Genomic DNA, 26,600 nt, shown 5'->3' with positions numbered 1-26,600 from the left:
CTTTGACTGTTAGACTTCAGTGGAGGCTCAGCCACCACTGTTTCTTTGACTTTTAGACTTCAGTGGACAGCCACCACTGTTTCTTTGACTTTTAGACTTCAGTGGATGGACAGCCACCACTGTTTCTTTGACTTTTAGACTTCAGTGGAAAGCCACCACTGTTTCTTTGACTGTTAGTCTTCAGTGGACAGCCACCACTGTTTCTTTGACTGTTAGACTTCAGTGGACAGCCTCCACTGTTTCTTTGACTGTTAGACTTCACTGGAGGCTCAGCCACCACTGTTTCTTTGACTGTTAGACTTCAGTGGACAGCCTCCACTGTTTCTTTGACTGTTAGACTTCACTGGAGGCTCAGCCACCACTGTTTCTTTGACTGTTAGACTTCAGTGGACAGCCTCCACTGTTTCTTTGACTGTTAGACTTCACTGGAGGCTCAGCCACCACTGTTTCTTTGACTGTTAGACTTCAGTGGACAGCCACCACTGTTTCTTTGACTGTTAGACTTCAGTGGAGGCTCAGCCACCACTGTTTCTTTGACTGTTAAACTTCACTGGAGGCTCAGCCACCACTGTTTCTTTGACTGTTAGACTCCACTGGAGGCTCAGCCACCACTGTTTCTTTGACTGTTAGACTCCACTGGAGGCTCAGCCACCGGTGTATTGTGTGTGTTCTTACCCATACTGGCTACAGTCTCGGGGCTCCTGTTTGACGGGCGTGTGGACGATGGCCGGATGGGGGATGGACGACTGGTGAGCTGGACTCAGGTGGGGGGAGAAGCCTCCGGACACCAGGCTGAACACAGCACAGGAAAGGGTTAAAATGAGGAGGTTTCAGAGAAACAGTCACAGAATGACACCAGGCTGAACACAGCACAGGAAAGGGTTAAAATGAGGAGGTTTCAGAGAAACAGTCACAGAATGACACCAGACTGAACACAGCACAGGAAAGGGTTAAAATGAGGAGGTTTCAGAGAAACAGTCACAGAATGACACCAGGCTGAACACAGCACAGGAAAGGGTTAAAATGAGGAGGTTTCAGAGAAACAGTCACAGAATGACACCAGGCTGAACACAGCACAGGAAGGGGTTAAAATGAGGAGGTTTCAGAGAAACAGTCACAGAATGACACCAGGCTGAACACAGCACAGGAAGGGGTTAAAATGAGGAGGTTTCAGAGAAACAGTCACAGAATGACACCAGGCTGAACACAGCACAGGAAGGGGTTAAAATGAGGAGGTTTCAGAGAAACAGTCACAGAATGACACCAGGCTGAACACAGCACAGGAAGGGGTTAAAATGAGGAGGTTTCAGAGAAACAGTCACAGAATGACACCAGGCTGAACACAGCACAGGAAAGGGTTAAAATGAGGAGGTTTCAGAGAAACAGTCACAGAATGACACCAGGCTGAACACAGCACAGGAAAGGGTTAAAATGAGGAGGTTTCAGAGAAACAGTCACAGAATGACACCAGGCTGAACACAGCACAGGAAGGGGTTAAAATGAGGAGGTTCAGAGAAACAGTCACAGAATGACACCAGGCTGAACACAGCACAGGAAGGGTTAAAATGAGGAGGTTTCAGAGAAACAGTCACAGAATGACACCAGGCTGAACACAGCACAGGAAGGGTTAAAAATGAGGAGGTTTCAGAGAAACAGTCACAGAATGACACCAGGCTGAACACAGCACAGGAAGGGGTTAAAATGAGGAGGTTTCAGAGAAACAGTCACAGAATGACACCAGGCTGAACACAGCACAGGAAAGGGTTAAAAATGAGGAGGTTTCAGAGAAACAGTCACAGAATGACACCAGGCCGACCACAGCACAGGAAGGGTTAATGACAACACACACACACACACCTTGACATTGAAGCGTTCATAGCCAGAGCAGCAGGGTACGAGGGTCTGAAGCCTCCTGCGGAGATCGGGTACATGGACTGTCCTTGCCTGGAGGGGGGGGGAGGATTTCAATAGGATGTTAACAATGTGTTTAAGAATGAATGACACAGTGTGTGTGTGTGTGTGTGTGTGTGTGTGTGTGTGTGTGTGTGTGTGTGCGCGCTCAGGGGTTTGCAATTGGGTGGATTGCTAAAAACATTTAGCAAAAAAAAGCTGGCTAAATACTGTTCTGTCTCAGCTACTATGGGCAGTCTGTCTGTCTGGAGAAGGAAGGCGTTGTTTCATTTATCCCTAGGTGGCTTAAAAAAAACCCAAAACAAACATCCTGTCTAGTAGTGTCAAGTAATAGTATGTCAACAATGTGCTATATTTATATATATATATTTTCTTCTTTTCCCTCTGTGTGTTAAGCATGTGCAGCAGCTATATCTGGTTGGACCATATCATGTATAACCTAATTCTGATCAGTGTTTGGGTCTATTTTATTACGCCTCTTGTGCAGATCCAAATAAAATAATTCAAGTGCGTGTGTGTGTGTGTGTGTGTGTTGCTCACAGCCATCCCAGGTGGTGGGGGATCTGACCCATGCCTCCAGGAGACAGAGGGTAGTATGGAGACAGCTCCGCTGGGTGGGGCGTCCGAGACATGCCTGCAGGGAGGGAGTTCAATGCACACACACACACACACACACACACACACACACACACACACACACACACACACACACACACACACACACACACACACACACACACACACACACACACACACACACACACACACACACACACACACACACACACACACACACACACACACACACACACACACACACACACACACACACACAGTATTATACAGATGATAGTAGTAGATAAATACTTATTATAACAGTGTTGTTATAGATAAACGAAGCACAGGGACACGTGAGTGGCTGGATGCCTGAGCCTGTAACGGTCCGTCAGTCTGATTCTGTTCTCATTCACATCTCAGCTGGTCATTACGTCACTCATTCATACGCCGTTAGCAGAGCCAACCTTTAACCCATTCTGACCTGAGATCAGATTCATACGAGGTTTCCACTGGACACACACTGGTCTGATTAACCCATTCTGACCTGAGATCAGATTCTAAAATTGTCAGTCGTTCTTTGATTTTTCAAAAATAGCAGACCTACAAGCTCGTAGCGCGCCACTCGGTGGCGCGCTACGAGCTTGTAGATCTGCTATTTTTCAATAGCTAAAGCATAACATGATGCTGACACCAAAACGGGTTCCCGGCCAGAATGGGTTAATTAACCCATTCTGACCTGAGATCAGATTCTAAAAATGTCTTCATCCTGACAGTTTTCTGGAAAAAGCTATGTTTTCAGTCGTTCTTCGATTTTTCAAAAATAGCAGACCTATACAAGCTCGTAGCGCGCCACTCTGTGGCGCACTATGATCATTCCGTCCAAATCTAAGCAAAAGATTATGTGTTAGACGGCTGCTTATGGCAGCTTTAACCCATTCTGACCTCAGATCAGATTCTAAAAATGTCTGTTTGAAAATGACAGTTTTCTGAAAAAGCTATGTTTCTATGTCAGTCGTTCTTCGATGTAGATCTGCTATTTTTCAATAGCTAAAGCATAACGTAATGCTAACACCAAAAGTGAGTGATCATGTGTCAGGACAGGTGTGTGGGGTGGGGAGGGTCCTATGTCAGGACAGGTGTGTGTGTGTGGGGGGGGGGGGGGGGGGGTCCTACCTGCGTCAGGAGAGAGGTGTGAGGGTGGGGTCCGAGGGGGGAAGGGGTCCGGGCTGTAGGACAGCAGCGGAGACAGGTGGGATATGTGGGGGTGCTGCAACCCAGGTACCTTATTAGACTGGAGAGAGAGAGAGAGAGAGAGAGAGTACCTTATTAGACTGGAGAGAGAGAGAGTATCTTATTAGACTGGAGAGAGAGAGAGAGAGAGTACCGTATTAGACTGGAGAGAGAGAGAGAGTACCGTATTAGACTGGAGAGAGAGAGAGAGAGAGAGAGAGAGAGAGAGAGAGAGAGAGAGAGAGAGAGAGAGAGAGAGAGAGAGAGAGAGAGAGAGAGAGAGAGAGAGAGAGAGAGAGAGAGAGAGAGAGAGAGAGAGAGAGAGAGAGCGAGAGAGTACCTTATTAGACTGGACACAGAGAGAGAGAGACAGACAGACAGACAGAAAGAGAGAGAGACACAAAGAGAGAGAGAGAGAGAGAGAGAGAGAGAGAGAGAGAGAGAGAGAGAGAGAGAGATAGAGAGATAGAGAGATAGAGAGAGAGAGAGAGAGAGAGAGACACACACACACACACACACACACACACACACACACACACAGAGAGAGAGAGAGAGAGAGAGACAGACAGAGAGAAGACAAGACTTTTAACCCATTCAGACCTGACACTAGATTCTACAAATGTCTAAATCCTGACAGTCTGGACCCTAACGGGTCCATTTGGTTCTTTGGGAACCAGTGATTTGGAGCATATCTGTGGTCGCATCGGGGACACCGTTTAAAAAGAGCCCGACGTTTAAAGAAAATTGTGTGTTTTTTTATGACGAGACACAATTCCAATCTTCATTACTTTGTCAAATAAAAGTGAATTGCCTGAATTACATCAGCTTCTGGGGCGCCATGAAGGCCTGCCAAACAACAACAAATGTAGTTGTTTTTAGGATTGATTTTAAAATTATTTTACTTGTCTATAAAGCTCTCAATGGTCTCGCACCTTCCTACCTACATGACTGCCTGCCTAAATATGTCCCAAACCGCCCCTAAGGTCTTCCACTGCTGGCCTGATCGCTTTGCCTAAAAAAATGGCAACTAAAAAATACGGGGAAGCAGCTTTCTGCTTCTACGGGCCGTCGGCATGGAACAAACTCCCACTGTACCTTCGTCAGGCAGCCTCTGTAGACATTTTTAAAGCTCAGCTCAAGACCCACTTCTACAATATTGCTTTTAATTGATCTTTTATTTTTTGTCCTCACTGTATTGCATTACTGCTTGTTTTTAATGTCGTTGCCTTGCTTTTCTTTTTTATTCTCCATTGCTCTGTAAAGCACTTTGAGCTGCATTTCATGTCATGAAAGGTGCTATACAAATAAAGTTTTATTATTATTATTAAATGTAGTTGACTGTAGATTTAGTCGACTAAAATCTAGGACTAAAACAGGACACGTATGATGTAAATTCTCCATTCATCGTCAATGGGAATTGATAACTTTGCGTAAGATGGAAATCTTTTTTCTTGTGTTGTCAAAACGAACCCTGGTGTGTGTGTGTAGAGGAGTAGCACTCACTTTAATTATATTATATATTATATTTTCACTATAATAATGTTTGAAAATTATATTCATTTTTGTTTTGAAACTTGTTAATTTTGGAACTTTTGTCACTCTTCAAATTAGAGTATGTAAAAATTGTCTTTTGCTTAGATTTGTTAAAACCCATGTTTGGCCTAGATTTCTTTGCTTTTTTTCTTTTAAATTTATCTGATGAATTTAGCTTAGTCATACCAATGTGTTACTACTTTCCATTTCATCTTTGAAACCAAAGTTTTCCTGGGCTTCAGCCTACACATTTTCGGTGCCACTTGTATAAGTGGACTCTAATGTATTTATGTATTTTTGCTTTTTGAAATGGACCGAAATAAAGATTTACTCACCAGGTGGGTAGGGGGAGGGGAGCGAGGGTCTGTGAGCGCTGCAGTCCCGGGGACATCCAGTAGAGGCCACTGCATCTGCAGGTACTGGAGGAGAGAAGGAGACATGGATTAATGGATGGATGGATGGATTGAGAGAGAGAGAGAGTGTGAGTGTGAGTGTGAGTGTGAGTGTGAGTGTGAGTGTGAGTGTGAGTGTGTGTGTGTGTGTGTGTGTGTGTGTGTGTGTGTGTGTGTGAGGAGACCCCGGGGCAGACCAAGGCGCAGTTGGAGGAAACACATGGACTCACTGGCCTTGGAACGTCTCGGGATCCCCCCCAGGAGGAAGTCACTAATGTTGCTCTGTCTGGAGAGGGAAGTCTGGGAGCTCTCTGGTGGAGCTGTTGCCCCCGCGACCCGACTACGGATAAGCGGTTGAAGATGGATGGATTAAGGTACGGCCCAACAGTGGTTATTGGGGTTGGAATCCGGAACACATTTTTGAATCACGCTGTCAGAGCTGGTATGTAGACCTCACATCTGGTATATGGTTACAAGACCGCTGGTTGGCCAATGTTTTATTTTCAAGGACTCTAAGTTCCATTTGTGTAAGTACCTCCTCCTCCAGTAAACCAGAGATCTACAAAATAGCAGATCTACAAGCTCTTAGCGTGGCAACTAGTGCCGCGCTACAAGCTTGTAGGTCTGCTATTTTTGAAAAATCGTGAAAATGTGGCACAAATCTTTATATATATATTATTTTACAGCGAACGTTTTTAACTCATATCTTTGCTTCTGGGGGGTTCGTGGAACATCATATTTTCAGATGGGGGTCGGCGGCATATTGCATATCATTTTTGGGAGTCCTTGACATGATGGAATATTGAGCACCGCTGATACAGAAACATGAGGTATTTCAGAAAACTTCCAGGATTTCAGAAGACATTTAAAAAATGTCGACGTCAGGCCTACTAAATGGGTTAAACGCATTACAATGGACACTTAAGCAAATTAAATACAAGTCGTTTTCCCACGTTTTGCATCAATACACTCTTTGAATGAAGACGTTGTCCTTCATATGAACCGGGTCTCCCAATTATTAAACATGACTTCAGATTCTCTTGACTGAATTGTTGTTGGAGTAGTGATTGTTGCGCACTTACTATGAGACCTAGCAGATCATGTCTGTGTGTGTGTCCGTGTGTCCCCCCCCCCCCTTTGTGCCCATATATGGAGCTGAGTGATTTGTTTGTCATTGATGCAACACACTCCATATTTGGACGTATAGCTGCTTTGGGGACTCCTTATATGGTTATGGCTGAGTCATGGTGAATTGTTATTGCAATTTACGATCTGCGTTCGCTTCCCGCGTTTGCGCGTCTTACTCGTAGTAAGGAATAAACATGACTTCAGATTGTCTTGACTGAATTGTTGTTGGAGTAGTGATTGTAGTTAAGGAATAAACATGACTTCAGATTGTCTTGACTGAATTATTGTTGGAGTAGTGGTTGTAGTTAAGGAATAAACATGACTTCAGATTGTCTTGACTGAATTATTGTTGGAGTAGTGATTGTAGTAACTAAGGAATAAACATGACTTCAGATTCTCTTGACTGAATTGTTGTTGGAGTAGTGATTGTAGTTAAGGAATAAACATGACTTCAGATTGTCTTGACTGAATTATTGTTGGAGTAGTGATTGTAGTTAAGGAATAAACATGACTTCAGATTGTCTTGACTGAATTATTGTTGGAGTAGTGATTGTAGTTAAGGAATAAACATGACTTCAGATTGTCTTGACTGAATTATTGTTGGAGTAGTGATTGTAGTAAAGGAATAAACATGACTTCAGATTGTCTTGACTGAATTATTGTTGGAGTAGTGATTGTAGTAACTAAGGAATAAACATGACTTCAGATTGTCTTGACTGAATTATTGTTGGAGTAGTGGTTGTAGTTAAGGAATAAACATGACTTCAGATTCTCTTGACTGAATTGTTGTTGGAGTAGTGATTGTAGTTAAGGAATAAACATGACTTCACTACTCCAAGACGTTCTTCATATGAACCTGAGTTAAACATGACTTCAATCACTCACTATACTCCAACGAGTCAAGAGGGTCTGTAGTAAGGAATAACCCAGTTAGACCCGACGTTGAAATTAAAAAAGGTTTTCTGAAATACCAATGTTTCTATGTCGCTGGTTCTCAAACTATAATTCATGTCAAGGACCCCCAGAATTATCTGCATTTGGCCACTGACCCCCCCATCTGAAAATATGTTGTTCCAGGGACCTCCCAGAAGCAAAGATTTGAGTTAAAAAACGTTCGCTCTGAAAGAATATATATTCAAAGATTTGTGCCGCATTTTCACGATTTTTCAAAGAAATGGCAGGCTTGCAAGCTATGAGCTTGTAGATCTGCTATTTCTTCAACAGCTAAAGCATAACGTAATGCTTAAAAAAAACACCAAAAGGGGGTTCCCGCCGAAAATGGGATAAACATGACTTCACGGCTCCGACAAGTCAAGAGAATAATCTGTAGTAATAAAGGACGGACGTATAAATGAGTTCCATCTGAGTTCAGTCAGCTGACAATAGTCTCATAAAGCAGTGTGTGTGTGTGTGTGTGTGTGTGTGTGTGTGTGTGTGTGTGTGTGTGTGTGTGTGTGTGCATGACGCCGTTAACCCATTCTGACCGGGAACCCATTTTGGCGTCAGCATCATGTTATGCTTTAGCTATTGAAAAATAGCAGATCTACAAGCTCATAGCGCGCCACCGAGTGGCGCGCTATGAGCTTGTAGGTCTGCTATTTTTTGAAAAATCGAAGAACGACTGACATTTTTTTAGAATCTGATCTCAGGTCAGAATGGGTTAATCAGACCAGTGTGTAGTCCAGTGGAAACCTCGTATGAATCTGATCTCAGGTCAGAATGGGTTAATATGGTTATAATCACAGGCCTGACGTCTAGAAATGTACCGAATTCTTTGTTTTCCATGTGAGGGTTTTGGCGCTCGGTGTCGTTACTAATTCTTCTCGGCACAAAGACTAACTACTAGTACACTAGCCCATTCTGACCTGAGATCAGATTCATACGAGGTTTCCACTGGACACACACTGGTCTGATTAACCCATTCTGACCTGAGATCAGATTCATACGAGGTTTCCACTGGACACACACTGGTCTGATTAACCCATTCTGACCTGAGATCAGATTCTAAAAATGTCAGTCGTTCTTCAATTTTTTCAAAAATAGCAGACCTACAAGCTCGAGCTTGTAGGTCTGCTATTTTTCAATAGCTAAAGCATAACATGATGCCAACACCAAAATGGGTTCCCGTTCAGAATGGGCTAGAGAAGCAGAACCCACATCAGTGTGATAATAACACCTTCCCATATTTACAAACACACACACATACAGTACGATCTAATCATGTCATTTCAGCCCTAATCTAAGCCACGGGTGTGTGAATCCATTTCTGTCTCCACAGTCCACAACCTGCCTGTCTCTGTCTCTGTCTCTGTTTCTGTCTCCACAGTCCACAACCTGCCTGTCTCTGTCTCTGTCTCTGTTTCTGTCTCCACAGTCCACAACCTGCCTGTCTCTGTCTCTGTCTCTGTTTCTGTCTCCACAGTCCACAACCTGCCTGTCTCTGTCTCTGTTTCTGTCTCCACAGTCCACAACCTGCCTGTCTCTGTCTCTGTCTCTGTTTCTGTCTCCACAGTCCACAACCTGCCTGTCTCTGTCTCTGTCTCTGTTTCTGTCTCCACAGTCCACAACCTGCCTGTCTCTGTCTCTGTTTCTGTCTCCACAGTCCACAACCTGCCTGTCTCTGTCTCTGTCTCTGTTTCTGTCTCCACAGTCCACAACCTGCCTGTCTCTGTCTCTGTTTCTGTCTCCACAGTCCACAACCTGCCTGTCTCTGTCTCTGTCTCTGTTTCTGTCTCCACAGTCCACAACCTGCCTGTCTCTGTCTCTGTTTCTGTCTCCACAGTCCACAACCTGCCTGTCTCTGTCTCTGTCTCTGTTTCTGTCTCCACAGTCCACAACCTGCCTGTCTCTGTCTCTGTTTCTGTCTCCACAGTCCACAACCTGCCTGTCTCCGCCAGAACGTGAAAATACGTCTTTCTTCTATTCATTTAATTGAATCCAGTAATTAACCCATTCTGACCTGAGATCAGATTTTTTTTTAAATGTCTTCTACATCCTGATAGTTTTCTGAAAAAGCTATGTTTCTGTGTGTCAGTCCAGTCGTTCTTCGATTTTTCGAAGAAGCAAAGATTTGAGTTAAAAACGTTCGCTCTGTAAGAATATATATACACACACACCGGTATATATATTCCAAATTTACGCCACATTTTCACAGTTTTTCAAAAAATAGCAGACCTATACAAGCTCGTAGGTCTATGAGCTTTGTAGATCTGCTATTTTTCAATAGCTAAAGTATAACATAATGCTTTAAGCGTCCTAGATTATGGTATATAGAGGCACAGCGGGCCCACCACACTGGCATGGAGAACAGCTGGCTTAGTCTACGTTCCACAAATTATGCAATCGCCCGCGAGTGCAGGAAAAGTTGCAGTTGTAGCATTTTGCGTTAATTGTCTGCACCTCATACAACAGCACATTCTCTGTGTGTGTGTGTGTGTGTGTGTGTGTGTGTGTGTGTGTGTGTGTGTGTAATATCTCCCACACTTTGGCAATAAAGCATCGCTGATAACTTGGCAGTGTGCAACACACACACACACACACACACACACACACACACACACACACACACACACACACACACACACACACACAGCCCCTCATTCTGAGGCCCAGGGAAGCTCTGGCTGTGAGTGTTAACTGGAAGCAGCTGTTAGAAATACCATATAGATGAATGTGCGCACACGCACACACACACATATCAATGCACACACGCACACACACATATCAATGCACACACGCACACACACACATATCAATGCACACACACACACACACACACACACACACACACACACACACACACACACACACACACACACATACACACAAGAAGCATGAAGTCACTATCTGTGCCCTAGCTCGGGAGCTAGGGATTAGGAGACATCACCGAGGAGGTATAGGAGATAGGAAATTAAAGTGTCTCCATGTGCAGATTCACTCCACCCCTTTAGAGTCACTCCACCCCTCCAGCTCACCCCTCCAGCTCACCCCTCCAGCTCACCCCTCCAGCTCACCCCTCCAGATTCACTCCACCCCTTTAGAGTCACTCCACCCCTCCAGCTCACCCCTCCAGCTCACCCCTCCAGATTCACTCCACCCCTTTAGTCACTCCACCCCTCCAGCTCACCCCTCCAGATTCACTCCACCCCTCCATCTGCGGCCTGCGGAGCGCCCCCTTGTGGCCCGCAGAAGAATTAAAAAAAAATATATATAAAATAAAATAAAAAAATATATATATATATATATATATATATATATATATATATATATATATATATATATATATAATTTATATCTGGGGGGTCCCAGATATAAATGGCATTAAATGGGGGTCAGTAGCCTCTGCATGTCAAACTGGGGGTCCTTTTCAAATGGGGTCTTGCCCTGAACATTAATTTCAGGGCAAGACCTCGACCTTGCGCGTGCCGACTCGGCCCCCAGCCTGGTACCCTATAGTCTCGGCCCCCAGCCTGGTACCCTATAGTCTCGGCCCCCAGCCTGGTACCCTATAGTCTCGGCCCCCAGCCTGGTACCCTATAGTCTCGGCCCCCAGCCTGGTACCCTATAGTCTCGGCCCCCAGCCTGGTACCCTATAGTCTCGGCCCCCAGCCTGGTACCCTATAGTCTCGGCCCCCAGCCTGGTACCCTATAGTCTCGGCCCCCAGCCTGGTACCCTATAGTCTCGGCCCCCAGCCTGGTACCCTAGTCAAAATATGGCCCTTGAGGAAAATTAATTGGGGAACCCTGGAGTACAGTATTGCATTGCATCCCAGAACCCCCCAGCCCGGAGGAGGGTGACATCATGATTGCGTCCCCTCTCTCTCTCTCTCTCTCTCAATTTAGTGAGTCTTAAGGATAAAGAATGCAGGCTATTATTATTTGCATCACTGATGGTGATGAAGATCACTTCACGTTCCTTTCCTCAACATTTACTTTGAGTGAGTCAGTCAGTGCAGCACGTTTTAAGATTTTTTTTTATATCTTTTTTTTTTATCCCACGATTTTGTAACCCATTTTTCACCCCTGTGTTAATCACCTAATGTGATCCTGGGCTCTACACACCCTCCACCAACCTAGTCCCCATATATGGGGGACAAGGGGAGAGCAACGGACTTGAACTCATGCTTCCTTCATGCCTGAGTGTCCAAGTTGCTCCTTTACAACCTGACAGGGGGAAGTTTCCCTGGTTGGACGTAGCGCGTGGAAGGAACACGTTATTCCAACCAGTTCCTTTCCCCTCCATCAGGCGCCCCGGCTGGCCAGGGGGAGGCAGTTTAGTGACCAGGATTACTGCATGTTTTTTGTGAGGGTATACCTACCCTATAGGGGACACGGGGAGAACATGCAAACTCCACACAGAAAGGCCCTTTCGCCAACCCCCGCCTTCGGGTATATGGGCACTGATTAGAATTGTTGAAACTGTCAACAGTTCCTCGGCCGTCTGTCTGTCGTTCTGTCTGTCTGTCTGTCTGTCAGTTAGTGCTAATTTGTGAAGGCAGCAACACAGGGAAAGGAGGCGCTTGTTTTTGTGTTGGTTTTTTCCCCGCCCCGCCTATAGTCACCACTAGCAGGGTGTTGGGTTGCAGACTACTGTAACATTAGGCAACATGTCCCCCAGCTCCTAAAAGATATGCTGCAACTAAGACAGTGTTGTTTTCCTCGACTAAAACTAAAACGAAAAATGTCGTCCGTCGACTACCTTTTTCCACTGACGGAAACTAAATGGAAACTAAATGAAAACTAAGCTATGATGACTAAAACTAAGACTAAATAATCTTCGGCAACAAATAAAAACTAGACTAAAATGTTAGGAAGGAAGGGACTAGTGGAAAAGAGATCCAGTATAAGTAATTTTACAGATCCAGCCAGATCTACAAGCTCACAACGCAAATCTTTGAATATATATTCTTTCAGAGCGAGCGTTTTTAACTCAGATCTTTGTTTCTGGGGGGTCCCTGGAACAACATATTTTCAGATGGGGGGGGGGTCCATATATTCTAGGGGTCCTTGACATGAAATGTTGAGCACCACTGACGTAGAAAGTTTTTTTCTCAGAACTAAATGAGCCATGAGCTAACTCTGCGCTCAATATCACTGTCAGAAGCTCCAAAGCAGGCCAAGCGTGCCAAGTCTCCAGTGAAGTGTTGCTCAATCCACACCACGTAAATCAACACATGGAGAAACGGGTTGGGTTAAAGGAGAAAAAAGTTATTTTTTATAATTTTTTCCCCGATTTTGTAGGCCAGGTAGATTATAGTTTATATAGTCACCAATGTACACAGTTTTTAAATGTAAATGTTTGTAAATGTATCTAACTTTTTTACATCACTACCTATCAGGCATGCCCAAATATGGAGTGTTAAAATCAAAGTCAAACCGACGATTTGTCACACACGTTACCGCCGTGAAATTTGTTCTCCGCATGGGGGGAGGGGGGGCTGGGGGAGACCCCTGTGGGGGGGGGGGGGGGGGGGGAGGGGGAGACCCCTGTGGGGGGGGGAGGGGGTGTCCATTGTGATCGTTGTATGTGTTGTTGATGACGTGCATTATTAACATCAATTAACATGATGATGAATTGAATACATTGGCGGGTTAGGAACACAATGGAAACAAGTCCCCCCCCAGGACTTATTGTGTGTGTAAACACGTCGTTTACATTTCCGACTAATTGAGTATTCAATCAATGGATCAGACTTTGAGGACTACTGTAAATAGGTTGGTGTCGTATTTGTTCTTTGGGTCGACTAAACCATTGGTTCCCATTACCTTTTTAACCCGTTCTGGGCCGGAACCCCTTTGTGTTTTAAGCATTATGTTATGCTTTAGCTATTGACATGGAATTGTTTGAAAACCATTGACATGGAAACATAGGTTTTTTCAGAAAACTGCAGGTGTAGAAGGCCTTTGTAGAATCTTGTGAAGTACCAGCTCAGAAAACATTTGTCTCTCCAAGCAAGCAAGCAAACAAGCTCACAAGTAGATCTGCTATTTTCAGCATGCAACCAAAGTGTAAAATCTGCCATTACAACGACATCAAGGCCTGTCAAAACACATTTTAGTCGACTAAATCAACTGTAGATTAATGACTAAAATCGTATGACATTTAGCCGACTAAAACACTATAGTGACTAGAACATTTCAGGTGACTAAAATGTGACAAACAACTAAATGAAAATGATTCAAGAGACTATGACTATAAAAATGTACTGTCAAAAACAACACTAATTGGACAATCATAATAAATAAGACAGGTCTGGTGTGTCGCCTTCACGGATTGGCCAAGCCATGTGTGACGTCAGATTAACCCATTTTGAAAAATCGAAGAGCGACTGACATTTTTTTAATCTGATCTCAGGTCAGAATGAAAACGGTCAGGACGTAGAAGACATTATTAGAATCTGATCTCAGGTCAGAATGGGTGAAGTGGCGCTGTCACAGAACTCACTCTCAGACCACACACTCCGATAAGCCACACAAAGAATTAATAAATACCTACATTCAATTTGGGAAAAAAACTTTGAAAATTGGAACTCGATTTTTTTTTCTTCAAAATAGCCGACCCCGAGAACACGGTGTTAACTGTCAATTTTAGAAAATCTTCTTTTTTTTTTATATCTTTGACATTTCAGGTAATAGGGACTTTCACGTTGAAAAAAACAAAAACATGTTAAAAGTGGTTCAAATTGAGGACACATTTGTGCTGCATATAATTGCAGATATAACCGAGACAGGAAAAAAAAAAAAGGAAAAAAAAAAGTTAAATCGTTTTGCCTCTGGCGTTTTTAATTAATGGCGAATGGTCGTCTGTCAACAACGTGGATTCTTAGAATCACTCAACAGCCTTTCAACAAAACAACAAAAACCTGGCTGAGCCTAGAAGGCAGTAAGCCTTTAAAGCCAGGAGGAGAGTTGGGCAACACCACGCCTCCTCTGACTGTCTGGGGGAACTCCCAGCAGGCAGAACCCAGTCCATAGACTGGGTTCTGACTGTCTGGGGGAACTCCCAGCAGGTATAGAACCCAGTCTATGGACTGTGTTCTGACTGTCTGGGGGAACTCCCAGCAGGCAGAACCCAGTCCATAGACTGGGTTCTGACTGTCTGGGGGAACTCCCAGCAGGTATAGAACCCAGTCTATGGACTGTGTTCTGACTGTCTGGGGGAACTCCCAGCAGGTATAGAACCCAGTCTATGGACTGTGTTCTGACTGTCTGGGGGAACTCCCAGCAGGTATAGAACCCAGTCTCTGGACTGTGTTCTGACTGTCTGGGGGAACTCCCAGCAGGCAGAACCCAGTCCATAGACTGGGTTCTGACTGTCTGGGGGAACTCCCAGCAGGTATAGAACCCAGTCTATGGACTGTGTTCTGACTGTCTGGGGGAACTCCCAGCAGGTATAGAACCCAGTCTATGGACTGTGTTCTGACTGTCTGGGGGAACTCCCAGCAGGTATAGAACCCAGTCTATGGACTGTGTTCTGACTGTCTGGGGGAACTCCCAGCAGGTAGAACCCAGTCTATGGACTGTGTTCTGACTGTCTGGGGGAACTCCCAGCAGGTAGAACCCAGTCTATGGACTGTGTTCTGACTGTCTGGGGGAACTCCCAGCAGGTATAGAACCCAGTCTATGGACTGTGTTCTGACTGTCTGGGGGAACTCCCAGCAGGTATAGAACCCAGTCTATGGACTGTGTTCTGACTGTCTGGGGGAACTCCCAGCAGGTATAGAACCCAGTCTATGGACTGTGTTCTGACTGTCTGGGGGAACTCCCAGCAGGTAGAACCCAGTCTATGGACTGTGTTCTGACTGTCTGGGGGAACTCCCAGCAGGTAGAACCCAGTCTATGGACTGTGTTCTGACTGTCTGGGGGAACTCCCAGCAGGTATAGAACCCAGTCTATGGACTGTGTTCTGACTGTCTGGGGGAACTCCCAGCAGGTATAGAACCCAGTCTATGGACTGTGTTCTGACTGTCTGGGGGAACTCCCAGCAGGTATAGAACCCAGTCTATGGACTGTGTTCTGACTGTCTGGGGGAACTCCCAGCAGGTATAGAACCCAGTCTATGGACTGTGTTCTGACTGTCTGGGGGAACTCCCAGCAGGTAGAACCCAGTCTATGGACTGTGTTCTGACTGTCTGGGGGAACTCCCAGCAGGTAGAACCCAGTCTATGGACTGTGTTCTGACTGTCTGGGGGAACTCCCAGCAGGTATAGAACCCAGTCTATGGACTGTGTTCTGACTGTCTGGGGGAACTCCCAGCAGGTATAGAACCCAGTCTATGGACTGTGTTCTGACTGTCTGGGGGAACTCCCAGCAGGTATAGAACCCAGTCTATGGACTGTGTTCTGACTGTCTGGGGGAACTCCCAGCAGGTAGAACCCAGTCTATGGACTGTGTTCTGACTGTCTGGGGGAACTCCCAGCAGGTAGAACCCAGTCTATGGACTGTGTTCTGACTGTCTGGGGGAACTCCCAGCAGGTATAGAACCCAGTCTATGGACTGTGTTCTGACTGTCTGGGGGAACTCCCAGCAGGTATAGAACCCAGTCTATGGACTGTGTTCTGACTGTCTGGGGGAACTCCCAGCAGGTATAGAACCCAGTCTATGGACTGTGTTCTGACTGTCTGGGGGAACTCCCAGCAGGTATAGAACCCAGTCTATGGACTGTGTTCTGACTGTCTGGGGGAACTCCCAGCAGGTAGAACCCAGTCTATGGACTGTGTTCTGACTGTCTGGGGGAACTCCCAGCAGGTATAGAACCCAGTCTATGGACTGTGTTCTGACTGTCTGGGGGAACTCCCAGCAGGTATAGAACCCAGTCTATGGACTGTGTTCTGACTGTCTGGGGGAACTCCCAGCAGGTATAGAACCCAGTCTATGGACTGTGTTCTGACTGTCTGGGGGAACTCCCAGCAGGTATAGAACCCAGTCTATGGACTGTGTTCTGACTGTCTGGGGGAACTCCCAGCAGGTAGAACCCAGTCTATGGACTGTGTTCTGACTGTCTGGGGGAACTCCCAGCAGGTATAGAACCCAGTCTATGGACTGTGTTCTGACTGTCTGGGGGAACTCCCAGCAGGTAGAACCCAGTCTATGGACTGTGTTCTGACTGTCTGGGGGAACTCCCAGCAGGTATAGAACCCAGTCCATAGACTGGGTTCTGACTGTCTGGGGGAACTCCCAGCAGGCAGAACCCAGTCTATGGACTGGGTTCTGACTGTCTGGGGGAACTCCCAGCAGGTATAGAACCCAGTCTATGGACTGTGTTCTGACTGTCTGGGGGAACTCCCAGCAGGTATAGAACCCAGTCCATAGACTGGGTTCTGACTGTCTGGGGGAACTCCCAGCAGGCAGAACCCAGTCTATGGACTGGGTTCTGACTGTCTGGGGGAACTCCCAGCAGGTATAGAACCCAGTCTATGGACTGTGTTCTGACTGTCTGGGGGAACTCCCAGCAGGTAGAACCCAGTCTATGGACACCCTTTTGGTTGTTTTAATTTAAGCATCACGTTATGCTTTAGCTATTGAAAAATAGCAGATCTACAAGCTCATAGTGCGCCACCGAATGCCGTGCTACGAGCTTGTAGGTCTGCTATTTTTATTTATTTATTTAAATGTGGGCGCAAATCTTTGAATATAATATTCTTTCAGAGCTAATGTTTTTTTTAACTCAAATCTTTGCTTCTGGGGGGGGGGGGGGGGTTACCTCTGGGGGTGCAGTACTTAGTTTAGACAGTTTTTGGTTTAGACTAGTCATCGGTTAGACCAGTCATTAGTCCTACAACTACAACCTATCTCAAACCCTCGGGGTGCATACTTAGTTTAGACTAGTCATCGGTTAGACATGGGTTAAGGTTAGGTTTAGGTGTGCTGCCCCCGTGGGAGGTTAGGTTTAGACTAGTCATTGGTTAGACATGGGTTAAGGTTAGGTCTAGGTGTGCTGCCCCGTGGGAGGTTAGGTTTAGACTAGTCATTGGTTAGACATGGGTTAAGGTTAGGTTTAGGTGTGCTGCCCCGTGGGAGGTTAGGTTTAGGTTGAGGGTTTGAGATAGGTTGTATAGTTGTAGGACTAATGACTGGTCTAACCGATGACTACACCTAAACCTAACCTTAATCTAAAACTCATGAAAAAGGGTTGAGCACCACTGACATGACAGAAACATCAGGGTTTTCAGAAAGTTGTGTAGGATTTTAGAAAGAAGACATTTGTTAGAATCGTCCTCAGGTCGAAACGGGATAAAGAGCAGCTAATCTGCTCTGCTGCCTGAGTGGAGGTTGCATGCCTGCCTGCCTGCCTGCATGCCTGCCTGCCTGCCTGCCTGCCTGCCTGCCTGCATGCATGCCTGCCTGCCTGCCTGCCTGCCTGCCTGCATGCATGCATGCAGGCAGGCAGGCAGGCAGGCAGCGGAGCCGGAGTTCTAGCCGTGACAAGAAGAGCCAGAGCAGCGCAGCCGGCTGCATTCCTACAATAGGAAATCAAGCAGACGAGCAGGTTCACCAGGGGGTTGGATGGCTGGCTGACTGACTGACTGACTGACTGACTGGCTGGCTGACTGACTGGCTGACTGGGCTGTGTCAGGGCCTGTCTCGTCCCGAGGAACAGGGTTGCCATGTTGGCTTGTTTCCCTCCAAAGTTGGCTTGTTTGAGTTGCGACTTTTTTCCCCCCAGGTGGCGGGTTTGCGGTTTTTTGGGCTTGTTTAAAAAAAAAAAAAAAAGTGGTGGCTTGTTTTGAATATCAAGACAGGAAAGGGGCGCACACCAGTGTTGGTGAGGAGGTGCTGGCATAAGGCAGTAAATAAGTAAAAAAAAAGAGAAAAAATATCAAACAAGCCTACATTTCTTTGATGTATACGCTATAAATAAATGCCCATAGGTTTGGGAGGCGGCCTTTTTTCCGACAGCATTCTAGCCAACAGGGCAACGGTCCGCTCCGCAGCGGGGGGACATTCGCTGCGATGCGAAAAAGCGATGGTCCGACATGCGCTGCTCCCGTGCTTGCGGTTAGGGTTAGGTTAGGATTGAGGTTTCGGATCAATATGCTGTCAGAAAAAAGACCTGCACCCCATAGGTTTGAGGAAGTGTGAATCACTCCGAGTGACAGAATGGGTCTGGTGTCTCTAAATGACCAAAACAATCATAATTATATAGACATATTTATAATAATGATAAATGCATCAAATATTTATTTATTAGTATTATATGGCGATATCTGATTGGGCTCGTTTTGGCTCGTTGTTCGAGGGAACATTTGGGCTTATTTCTCTGGCTAAGAGGGTTGGGCTTGTTTTTCGAGGTGGGTTATGGCTTATTTCTCTCACAAGAGTTGGCAACAGTGGCGAGGAATCACACCCTGCCTTATCACAGCAAGGCTGTTGGCAGCCAGCATGTGAGCGTGGCGCGCTCGCGTGCGTGCGTGCGTGCGTGTGTGTGTGTGTGTGTGTGTGGTGTGTGTGTGTGTGTGAGTGACGTGTGTGTGTGTGTGAGAGAGACGTGTGTGTGTGAGAGAGACACACACACGCGCGCACCTAATCATTTGTAACAGCAGAGAAAGACAGCCATTATATCTAGACAATGGTGCGTGAGTCTTGGTCTCATGTCCTGGTGGTGATTTATATTTTATAGTGTGTTAGCAGTGGGACTGAAAACAGGGACATTCATGATGACGGCTCTTATTTAACACATTCTGCTGACCTGAGATCAGATTCAAAAAATGTCTTCTATACATCCTGACAGTTTTCATTCTGACCTGAGATCAGATTCTAAAAATGTTCTTCTATACATCCCGACAGTTTTCCATTCTGACCTGAGATCAGATTCTATAAATGTTCTTCTATACATCCCGACAGTTTTCCATTCTGACCTGAGATCAGATTCTAAAAATGTCTTCTATACATCCCGACAGTTTTTCATTCTGACCCGAGAGCAGATTCTAAAAATGTCTTCTATACATCCTGACAGTTTTCCATTCTGACCTGAGATCAGATTCTAAAAATGTCTTCTATACATCCTGACAGTTTTCCATTCTGACCTGAGATCAGATTCTAAAAAATGTCTTCTATACATCCTGACAGTTTTCCATTCTGACCTGAGATCAGATTCTGAAAATGTCTTTTATACATCCTGACAGTTTTCATTCTGACCCGAGATCAGATTCTAAAAATGTCTTCTATGTCAGTCGCTCGATTTGAGTTAAAAAGGTTCGCTCTGAAAGAATATATATTCAATGATATCCACCAACATATTTTACGATTTTTCAAAAATAGCAGATTTACAAGCTACGAGCTATTTGTCAACAGCCAAAGTATAACGCAATGCTCAAAACACCAGTAGGGGTTCCCTCACTTCACACGGGTGTGATTTTTATTAAACCTATTAGGTTACTCAAATACTGCATTTTGTTATACTTTAGCCATTGAAAAATAGCAGAGGTCTGCTATTTTTGAAAAGTAAGTGAAAATGCGGCACAAATCTTTAAATATACTTTCTTTCAGAAGACTTGTTTTTTTATTTCGACGTCAGTCCTAAATGGGTTAACTATAAACTGTGTTTTGGGATGGGAAATGCACCCTATTTTAATCTCCGACAGACTGACGTGCGTCCAAGAAGTCTACAAACACAATATCACACAATATCCACCACACAGTCTACAGTCTACACACACACGGGGTATTATTTTGCCCTGTGTGTCACTGAAGCACTGAGAAAACTGTTGCACCTTTCTTCGTCCTTTTTCTCTTCAAACTTGACTACGGTAGCGGTGGTCTCAGAAACATAAGGGGAACTTTGACAGGAAAAGACTCGCTCACCGTATAGAAAAATAAGTAAAACTCCTTAGACTGAGACTTTATTTTATCATGCTGTGCTCATGGTGCTCTGTGCTCATGGTGCAATTAAAAAGCAAACGTTTCGGTCCTCAGACCTTCGTCAGTGCTATCTGATCTGAGGACCGAGACGTTTGCTTTTTAATTGCACCAGAGCACAGAGCACCATGAGCACAGCATCATAAAATAAAAGAAAATATATTTTTTTAAGTCTCAGTCTAGAAGTTTTACTTCTTTTTCTATACGGTGAGCGATTCTTTTCCTGTCAAAGTTGCCCTGTGTGTCACACAATATCCACCACACAGTCTACTACACACACACGGGGTAATATTTTGCCCTGTGTGTCACACAATATCCACCACAGTCTACACACACATCTACACACATGGGGTATTATTTTGCCCCGTGTGTCACACAATATCCACCACACAATGAATGAAACGACGGCCAGGCAGCCTCAGCCTGTTGCCGTCTATCAAGTCAGACAGTGTTGAGTGTTTATCAATGTGAACACAAATAGTTCACGCTTTAACCCATTCAGGACAGAAACTCCTTTTGGTGTTTTTAATCGCGCGATGTTACACTTTTAGCTATTGAAAAATAGATTGAATAGGTACTTTCACAGCGAACGTTTTTAACTCAAATCTATTTGCTTCTGGGGCTAAGACCAAATGTACTGACAATTTCGTCAAATAAAAACTAGACTAAAATGTTAGGAAGGGACTATAGTGGACAAGAGATCCAGCATAACTCATTTTACAATTAGTTGAATGCTGAAAATAGCCGATCTACAAGCTCACAACGTGTCGCAGACTATTACAACAATGGCATCAAGGCCCGCCGAAATACATTAAAAAAAATGTTATGACATTTAGTCGACTGAAAACTAGACTTGACACCAAAACATTGTGACTAAAACTAAATGAAAAGTATTCAAGAACTGTGACTAAAAAACTAAAATCAAAAGTTGCTGTCCAAAAACAGTCTCTGCATGTGGAAAAGAAAAACCAGCAAAGAGCAAAGATGGGAACCACCGTAGTGACCGTAGGTACCATGTTGGCCTGCCCGACTGCCCACAACAACAACAGGCCACAATCAGCACTCACTGCAGGGGGCAAAACAACATCCATCCATGATCCATCCATCTTCAACCGCTTCTCACCCCATCTCTAAGGGAGATGCCAGCCACCCGTCGGAGAAGACTAATATTCCTACGGTCAACGATTATAGTATGTTATGTTTGTGCACATTTCATGTACTGTATACAAGACCAAAGAAAAAGAGAGAAACATATGCTTGCATTTGCCTTTCAAGATCGAGACGAATTAGGGAAATTCTGGGCCAATAATAATATCGATGTTTTAAAATAGCAATTTGGCTGATCAGCGTTTGTTTCTGTCCTTAATTCATTCTACCTTTCTGTGCCAAGGAAACAAATGAATCGTTATAAAATAATGAGTTTTAAACTCTTTCAGCCCTTATGCTGCACACACTATCTATATATAATGAGTACAAATTCAAGCATATAGATTTATGAAATAATTGATCGACTACATCGACTCCTGGCATCAGTGAATGACAGACATACACCGCTGACCGCCAACACGGTATCGATATGGTACGTATGCTGATAAATCAGTGCACCAGCCTAACCTGTGTGCGTGCGTGAGTGAGTGTGTGCGTTGTGTTGCTGGCTTGCGTGCGTGCGTGTGTTGCGTGCATGCGGTGCGTGTGTGTGCGTTGCGTTGTGTGCGTGCGTGCGTTGCGTGCATGCGGTGCGTGTGCGTTGCATGCGTGCGTGCCTCACCGATCTGGCGCTGGGTGACAGGGCTCCGTTGGAGAGGTAGGGGCTGCCGAGGTTACTGAGGTTGGCCAGATCTGGGATCATGAGGAAAGGGTAGCCGGCGTAGGGAGAGGGCTTGAACAGCCCGCCATCCTGCTGTCTCCTCAAAGCTATAGAGGAGGAGGGAGAGAAAGATACCTGTGTTAGATGTGACTGTACAACTTATACCATCCTGCTGTCTCCTCAAAGCTATAGAGGAGGGAGAGAGATACACGTGTTAGATGTGACCGTACAACTTATACCATCCTGCTGTCTCCTCAAAGCTAGAGGAGGAGGGAGAGAGATACACGTGTTAGATGTGACTGTACAACTTATACCATCCTGCTGTCTCCTCAAAGCTAGAGAGGAGGGAGAAAAGATACGCGTGTTAGATGTGACTGTACAACTTATACCATCCTGCTGTCTCCTCAAAGCTATAGAGGAGGGAGAAAAGATACGCGTGTTAGATGTGACTGTACAACTTATACCATCCTGCTGTCTCCTCAAAGCTATAGAGGAGGGAGAAAAGATACGCGTGTTAGATGTGACTGTACAACTTATACCATCCTGCTGTCTCCTCAAAGCTATAGAGGAGGGAGAAAGATACACGTGTTAGATGTGACTGTACAACTTATACCATCCTGCTGTCTCCTCAAAGCTATAGAGGAGGGAGAAAGATACCTGTGTTAGATGTGACTGTACAACTTATACCATCCTGCTGTCTCCTCAAAGCTATAGAGGAGGGAGAGAAAGATACACGTGTTAGATGTGACTGTACAACTTATACCATCCTGCTGTCTCCTCAAAGCTAGAGAGGAGGGAGAGAAAGATACCTGTGTTAGATGTGACTGTACAACTTATACCATCCTGCTGTCTCCTCAAAGCTAGAGGAGGGAGAGAGATACACGTGTTAGATGTGACCGTACAACTTATACCATCCTGCTGTCTCCTCAAAACTATAGAGGAGGGAGAGAAAGATACACGTGTTAGATGTGACCGTACAACTTATACCATCCTGCTGTCTCCTCAAAGCTATAGAGGAGGGAGAGAAAGATACACGTGTTAGATGTGACTGTACAACTTATACCATCCTGCTGTCTCCTCAAAGCTATAGAGGAGGGAGAGAAAGATACACGTGTTAGATGTGACCGTACAACTTATACCATCCTGCTGTCTCCTCAAAGCTAGAGGAAGGGGAGAAAGATACCTGTGTTAGATGTGACCGACCGTACAACTTATACCATCCTGCTGTCTCCTCAAAGCTATAGAGGAGGGAGAGAAAGATACACGTGTTAGATGTGACTGTACAACTTATACCATCCTGCTGTCTCCTCAAAGCTATAGAGGAGGGAGAGAAAGATACACGTGTTAGATGTGACTGTACAACTTATACCATCCTGCTGTCTCCTCAAAGCTATAGAGAAGGGAGAAAGATACCTGTGTTAGATGTGACTGTACAACTTATACCATCCTGCTGTCTCCTCAAAGCTATAGAGAAGGGAGAAAGATACCTGTGTTAGATGTGACCGTACAACTTATACCATCCTGCTGTCTCCTCAAAGCTATAGAGGAGGGAGAGAAAGATACACGTGTTAGATGTGACCGTACAACTTATACCATCCTGCTGTCTCCTCAAAGCTATAGAGGAGGGAGAGAAAGATACACGTGTTAGATGTGACCGACCGTACAATTTATACCATCCTGCTGTCTCCTCAAAGCTAGAGGAAGGGGAGAAAGATACCTGTGTTAGATGTGACCGACCGTACAATTTATACCATCCTGCTGTCTCCTCAAAGCTAGAGGAAGGGGAGAAAGATACCTGTGTTAGATGTGACCGACCGTACAACTTATACCATCCTGCTGTCTCCTCAAAGCTAGAGGAGGGAGAAAGATACCTGTGTTAGATGTGAAAGTACAACTTACCGTCAAAGACATTAAAGCTAAATAAAAGTCTCATCATGCCCCCACACACACACACACACACACACAATATGTAACATTAACCCATTTTGACCTGAGATCAGATTCTAAAAATGTTCTTCTACATCCTGACAGTTTTCTGAAAAAGCTATGTTTCTATGTCAGTGGTTCTTCGATTTTTCAAAAATAGCAGACCTATAACAAGCTCGTAAGATGAGCTTGTAGTTCTGCTATTTTTCAATAGCTATAGCATAACATAATGCTAACACCAAGCAGAACACAATATGTAACATTAGGAAGTTTTAGTAATATTGTTCGTTCTATTCTTCTACATACTGCCAATCAGGTGAAGAAGTCACAGATTAAGGCTTTAAGCTTTGCTTTTATATGAAATATTCCGAGACTAAGATTTTCTGGAAGACGCTTCTGAACAATATTATATAGTTTGAGTCAAACTAACAACATGTTAGTCAAACTGTTTGACCACTTCAAACGTGTAGAGAGGCAGTTTTCACAGTGTGCAACAACATGCTTCCACAGAAGACATGACAGCTTCTATGGAATGCAGATGACTGAAATCAGTCTACAATTAAATAAAAATACAATTTTAGCAGGCATTTCAGCAGACACTCTTGTTTAGACTCAGGAGATTAACCCATTTAAAATAAAGAAATCTGGAAAAACCTCATGTTTCTATAATGAATATATCAGTGGTTGAGGCAGCGGTGGCCGAACGGTTTGCGGAGCGGTCTTGATATCGGAAGGTCGCTATAGTTCGTATCCCCGGACCGGCACGTTAAAATGACCACCGCTGAAGTGCCCTTGAGCAAGGCATTGAACCCCTACCATGAAATGTTCTATGAGCAGGGCCTGGCTGTAAACAAGTTCTTGAGCTTAGTCCAGTTACCCTGCAGGGTAAACATAGTACTTTCCTTTCCTTTGGTTAAAAAAATAGCAGACCTACAAGCTCGTAGCGCGGCACTCGGTCGGTGAGCTTGTAGATCTGCTATTTTTGCGTGTGCATTTCGCATCCCAAAACGTGGTTTATAGTTAAAGGGACGCAATAAAACAACGACCTCTGCATCCACGGGATGCACTACTGTACTACTGTACCGTTTTTTATTCTAGTTTATTTTTGCTAGCTTTAGTTATAGTAATCATTTCTGCTACTCTAAACTGCCTCCCCCTGGCCAGCCGGGGCACCTGATGGAGGGGAAAGGAACTGGTTGGAATAACGTGTTCCTTCCACACGCTACGACGTCCAACCAGGGAAACTCCCCCCTGTCAGGTGTAAAGGAGCTACTTGGACACTCAGGCATGAAGGAAGCATGAGTTCAAGTCCGTTGCTCTCCCCTTGTCCCCCATATATGGGGACTAGGTTGGTGGAGGGTGTGTAGAGCCCAGGATCACATTAGATGATTGACACAGGGGTGAAAAATGAGTTACAAAATCGTGGGATAAAGAATATATAAAATAAAAGTAATCATTTCTGCTTTCTACATGAAAAATGTCATTTTGGGGGTCCTTGACATGACAAAGTTTAGGAGCCACTGGCCTACATTGTAAATTGTAGTCTTATTCGTTCAATGGAAGCCAAGCGACATGACGTTGCAAAGACAGAATGATGCATGAATTTAGCTCATACATAGACAACTGGGGCCACATGCGGCGACCCCTACCTTCACTTAATGTGGCCCACAGGTCAATGTCAGAATACTGATATATTATTGATTTCAGGCTAATTACTAGTATTAAAATGTTTGTCCAACGTGTTTGTATTTAGTTCATAAAGTTAACACAACTATAACTAAATGCATTTGAAATTTTAAAAAATAAATTACTTTCAGGACTCTAATTCACAAATAGAAAAGAAATATTCAGGATTTCAATTTAAATATAGCTAAATTAGCTGATCTACAAGCTCAAGTCAAAACGCGTCGACGCATTTTGAGCTTGTAGATCGGCTATTTTTGCTACGACAGTTATATGCAACGTGGCCCCTCTGGAGTGAGTGTGGAAATATAGTGGCCCTCCATCCACAAAGTTTCCCACCCCTGATAGGGGGTAGCTGCTCCAAATCAACTCACAACGCGTCTTTGACTCGTTGTGTCTGCCTGTGTGACCACAGTCTATCTATCTAACTCACAACGCGTCTGTGCATCGTTGTGTCTGCCTGTGTGAACAGTCTATCTATCTATCTAACTCACAAGGCGTCTGTGCATCGTTGCGTCTGCCTGTGTGAACACAGTCTATCTATCTAACTCACAACGCGTCTGTGCATCGTTGCG

At 44.8% G+C, this 26,600-nt stretch overlaps 1 protein-coding gene across 2 annotated transcripts in view; it reads right to left on the bottom strand.

Moving 5' to 3' along the window:
• LOC308317103 (transcription factor 7-like 2) overlaps positions 1 to 26,600 on the bottom strand; it is a 41,646-nt gene that overhangs the window by 7,306 nt on the left and 7,740 nt on the right. For both annotated transcript variants that reach the window (XM_080765902.1, XM_080765903.1), the window contains exons 3-8: positions 22,378 to 22,523; positions 5,568 to 5,651; positions 3,643 to 3,760; positions 2,452 to 2,545; positions 1,858 to 1,944; positions 676 to 792 (exon numbers count right to left, since the gene is read on the bottom strand). In XM_080765902.1, the coding sequence (XP_080622028.1) occupies positions 676 to 792; positions 1,858 to 1,944; positions 2,452 to 2,545; positions 3,643 to 3,760; positions 5,568 to 5,651; positions 22,378 to 22,523 (646 nt within the window). The remainder of the gene's footprint in view (positions 1 to 675; positions 793 to 1,857; positions 1,945 to 2,451; positions 2,546 to 3,642; positions 3,761 to 5,567; positions 5,652 to 22,377; positions 22,524 to 26,600) is intronic.

This window comes from Protomyctophum bolini, assembly GCF_963924005.1.
Source record: "Protomyctophum bolini genome assembly, chromosome: 6".
NCBI lineage: Eukaryota > Metazoa > Chordata > Actinopteri > Myctophiformes > Myctophidae > Protomyctophum > Protomyctophum bolini.
Note: the sequence above shows the minus strand (reverse complement) of the source record. Positions and strands in the feature narration are given on the sequence as shown.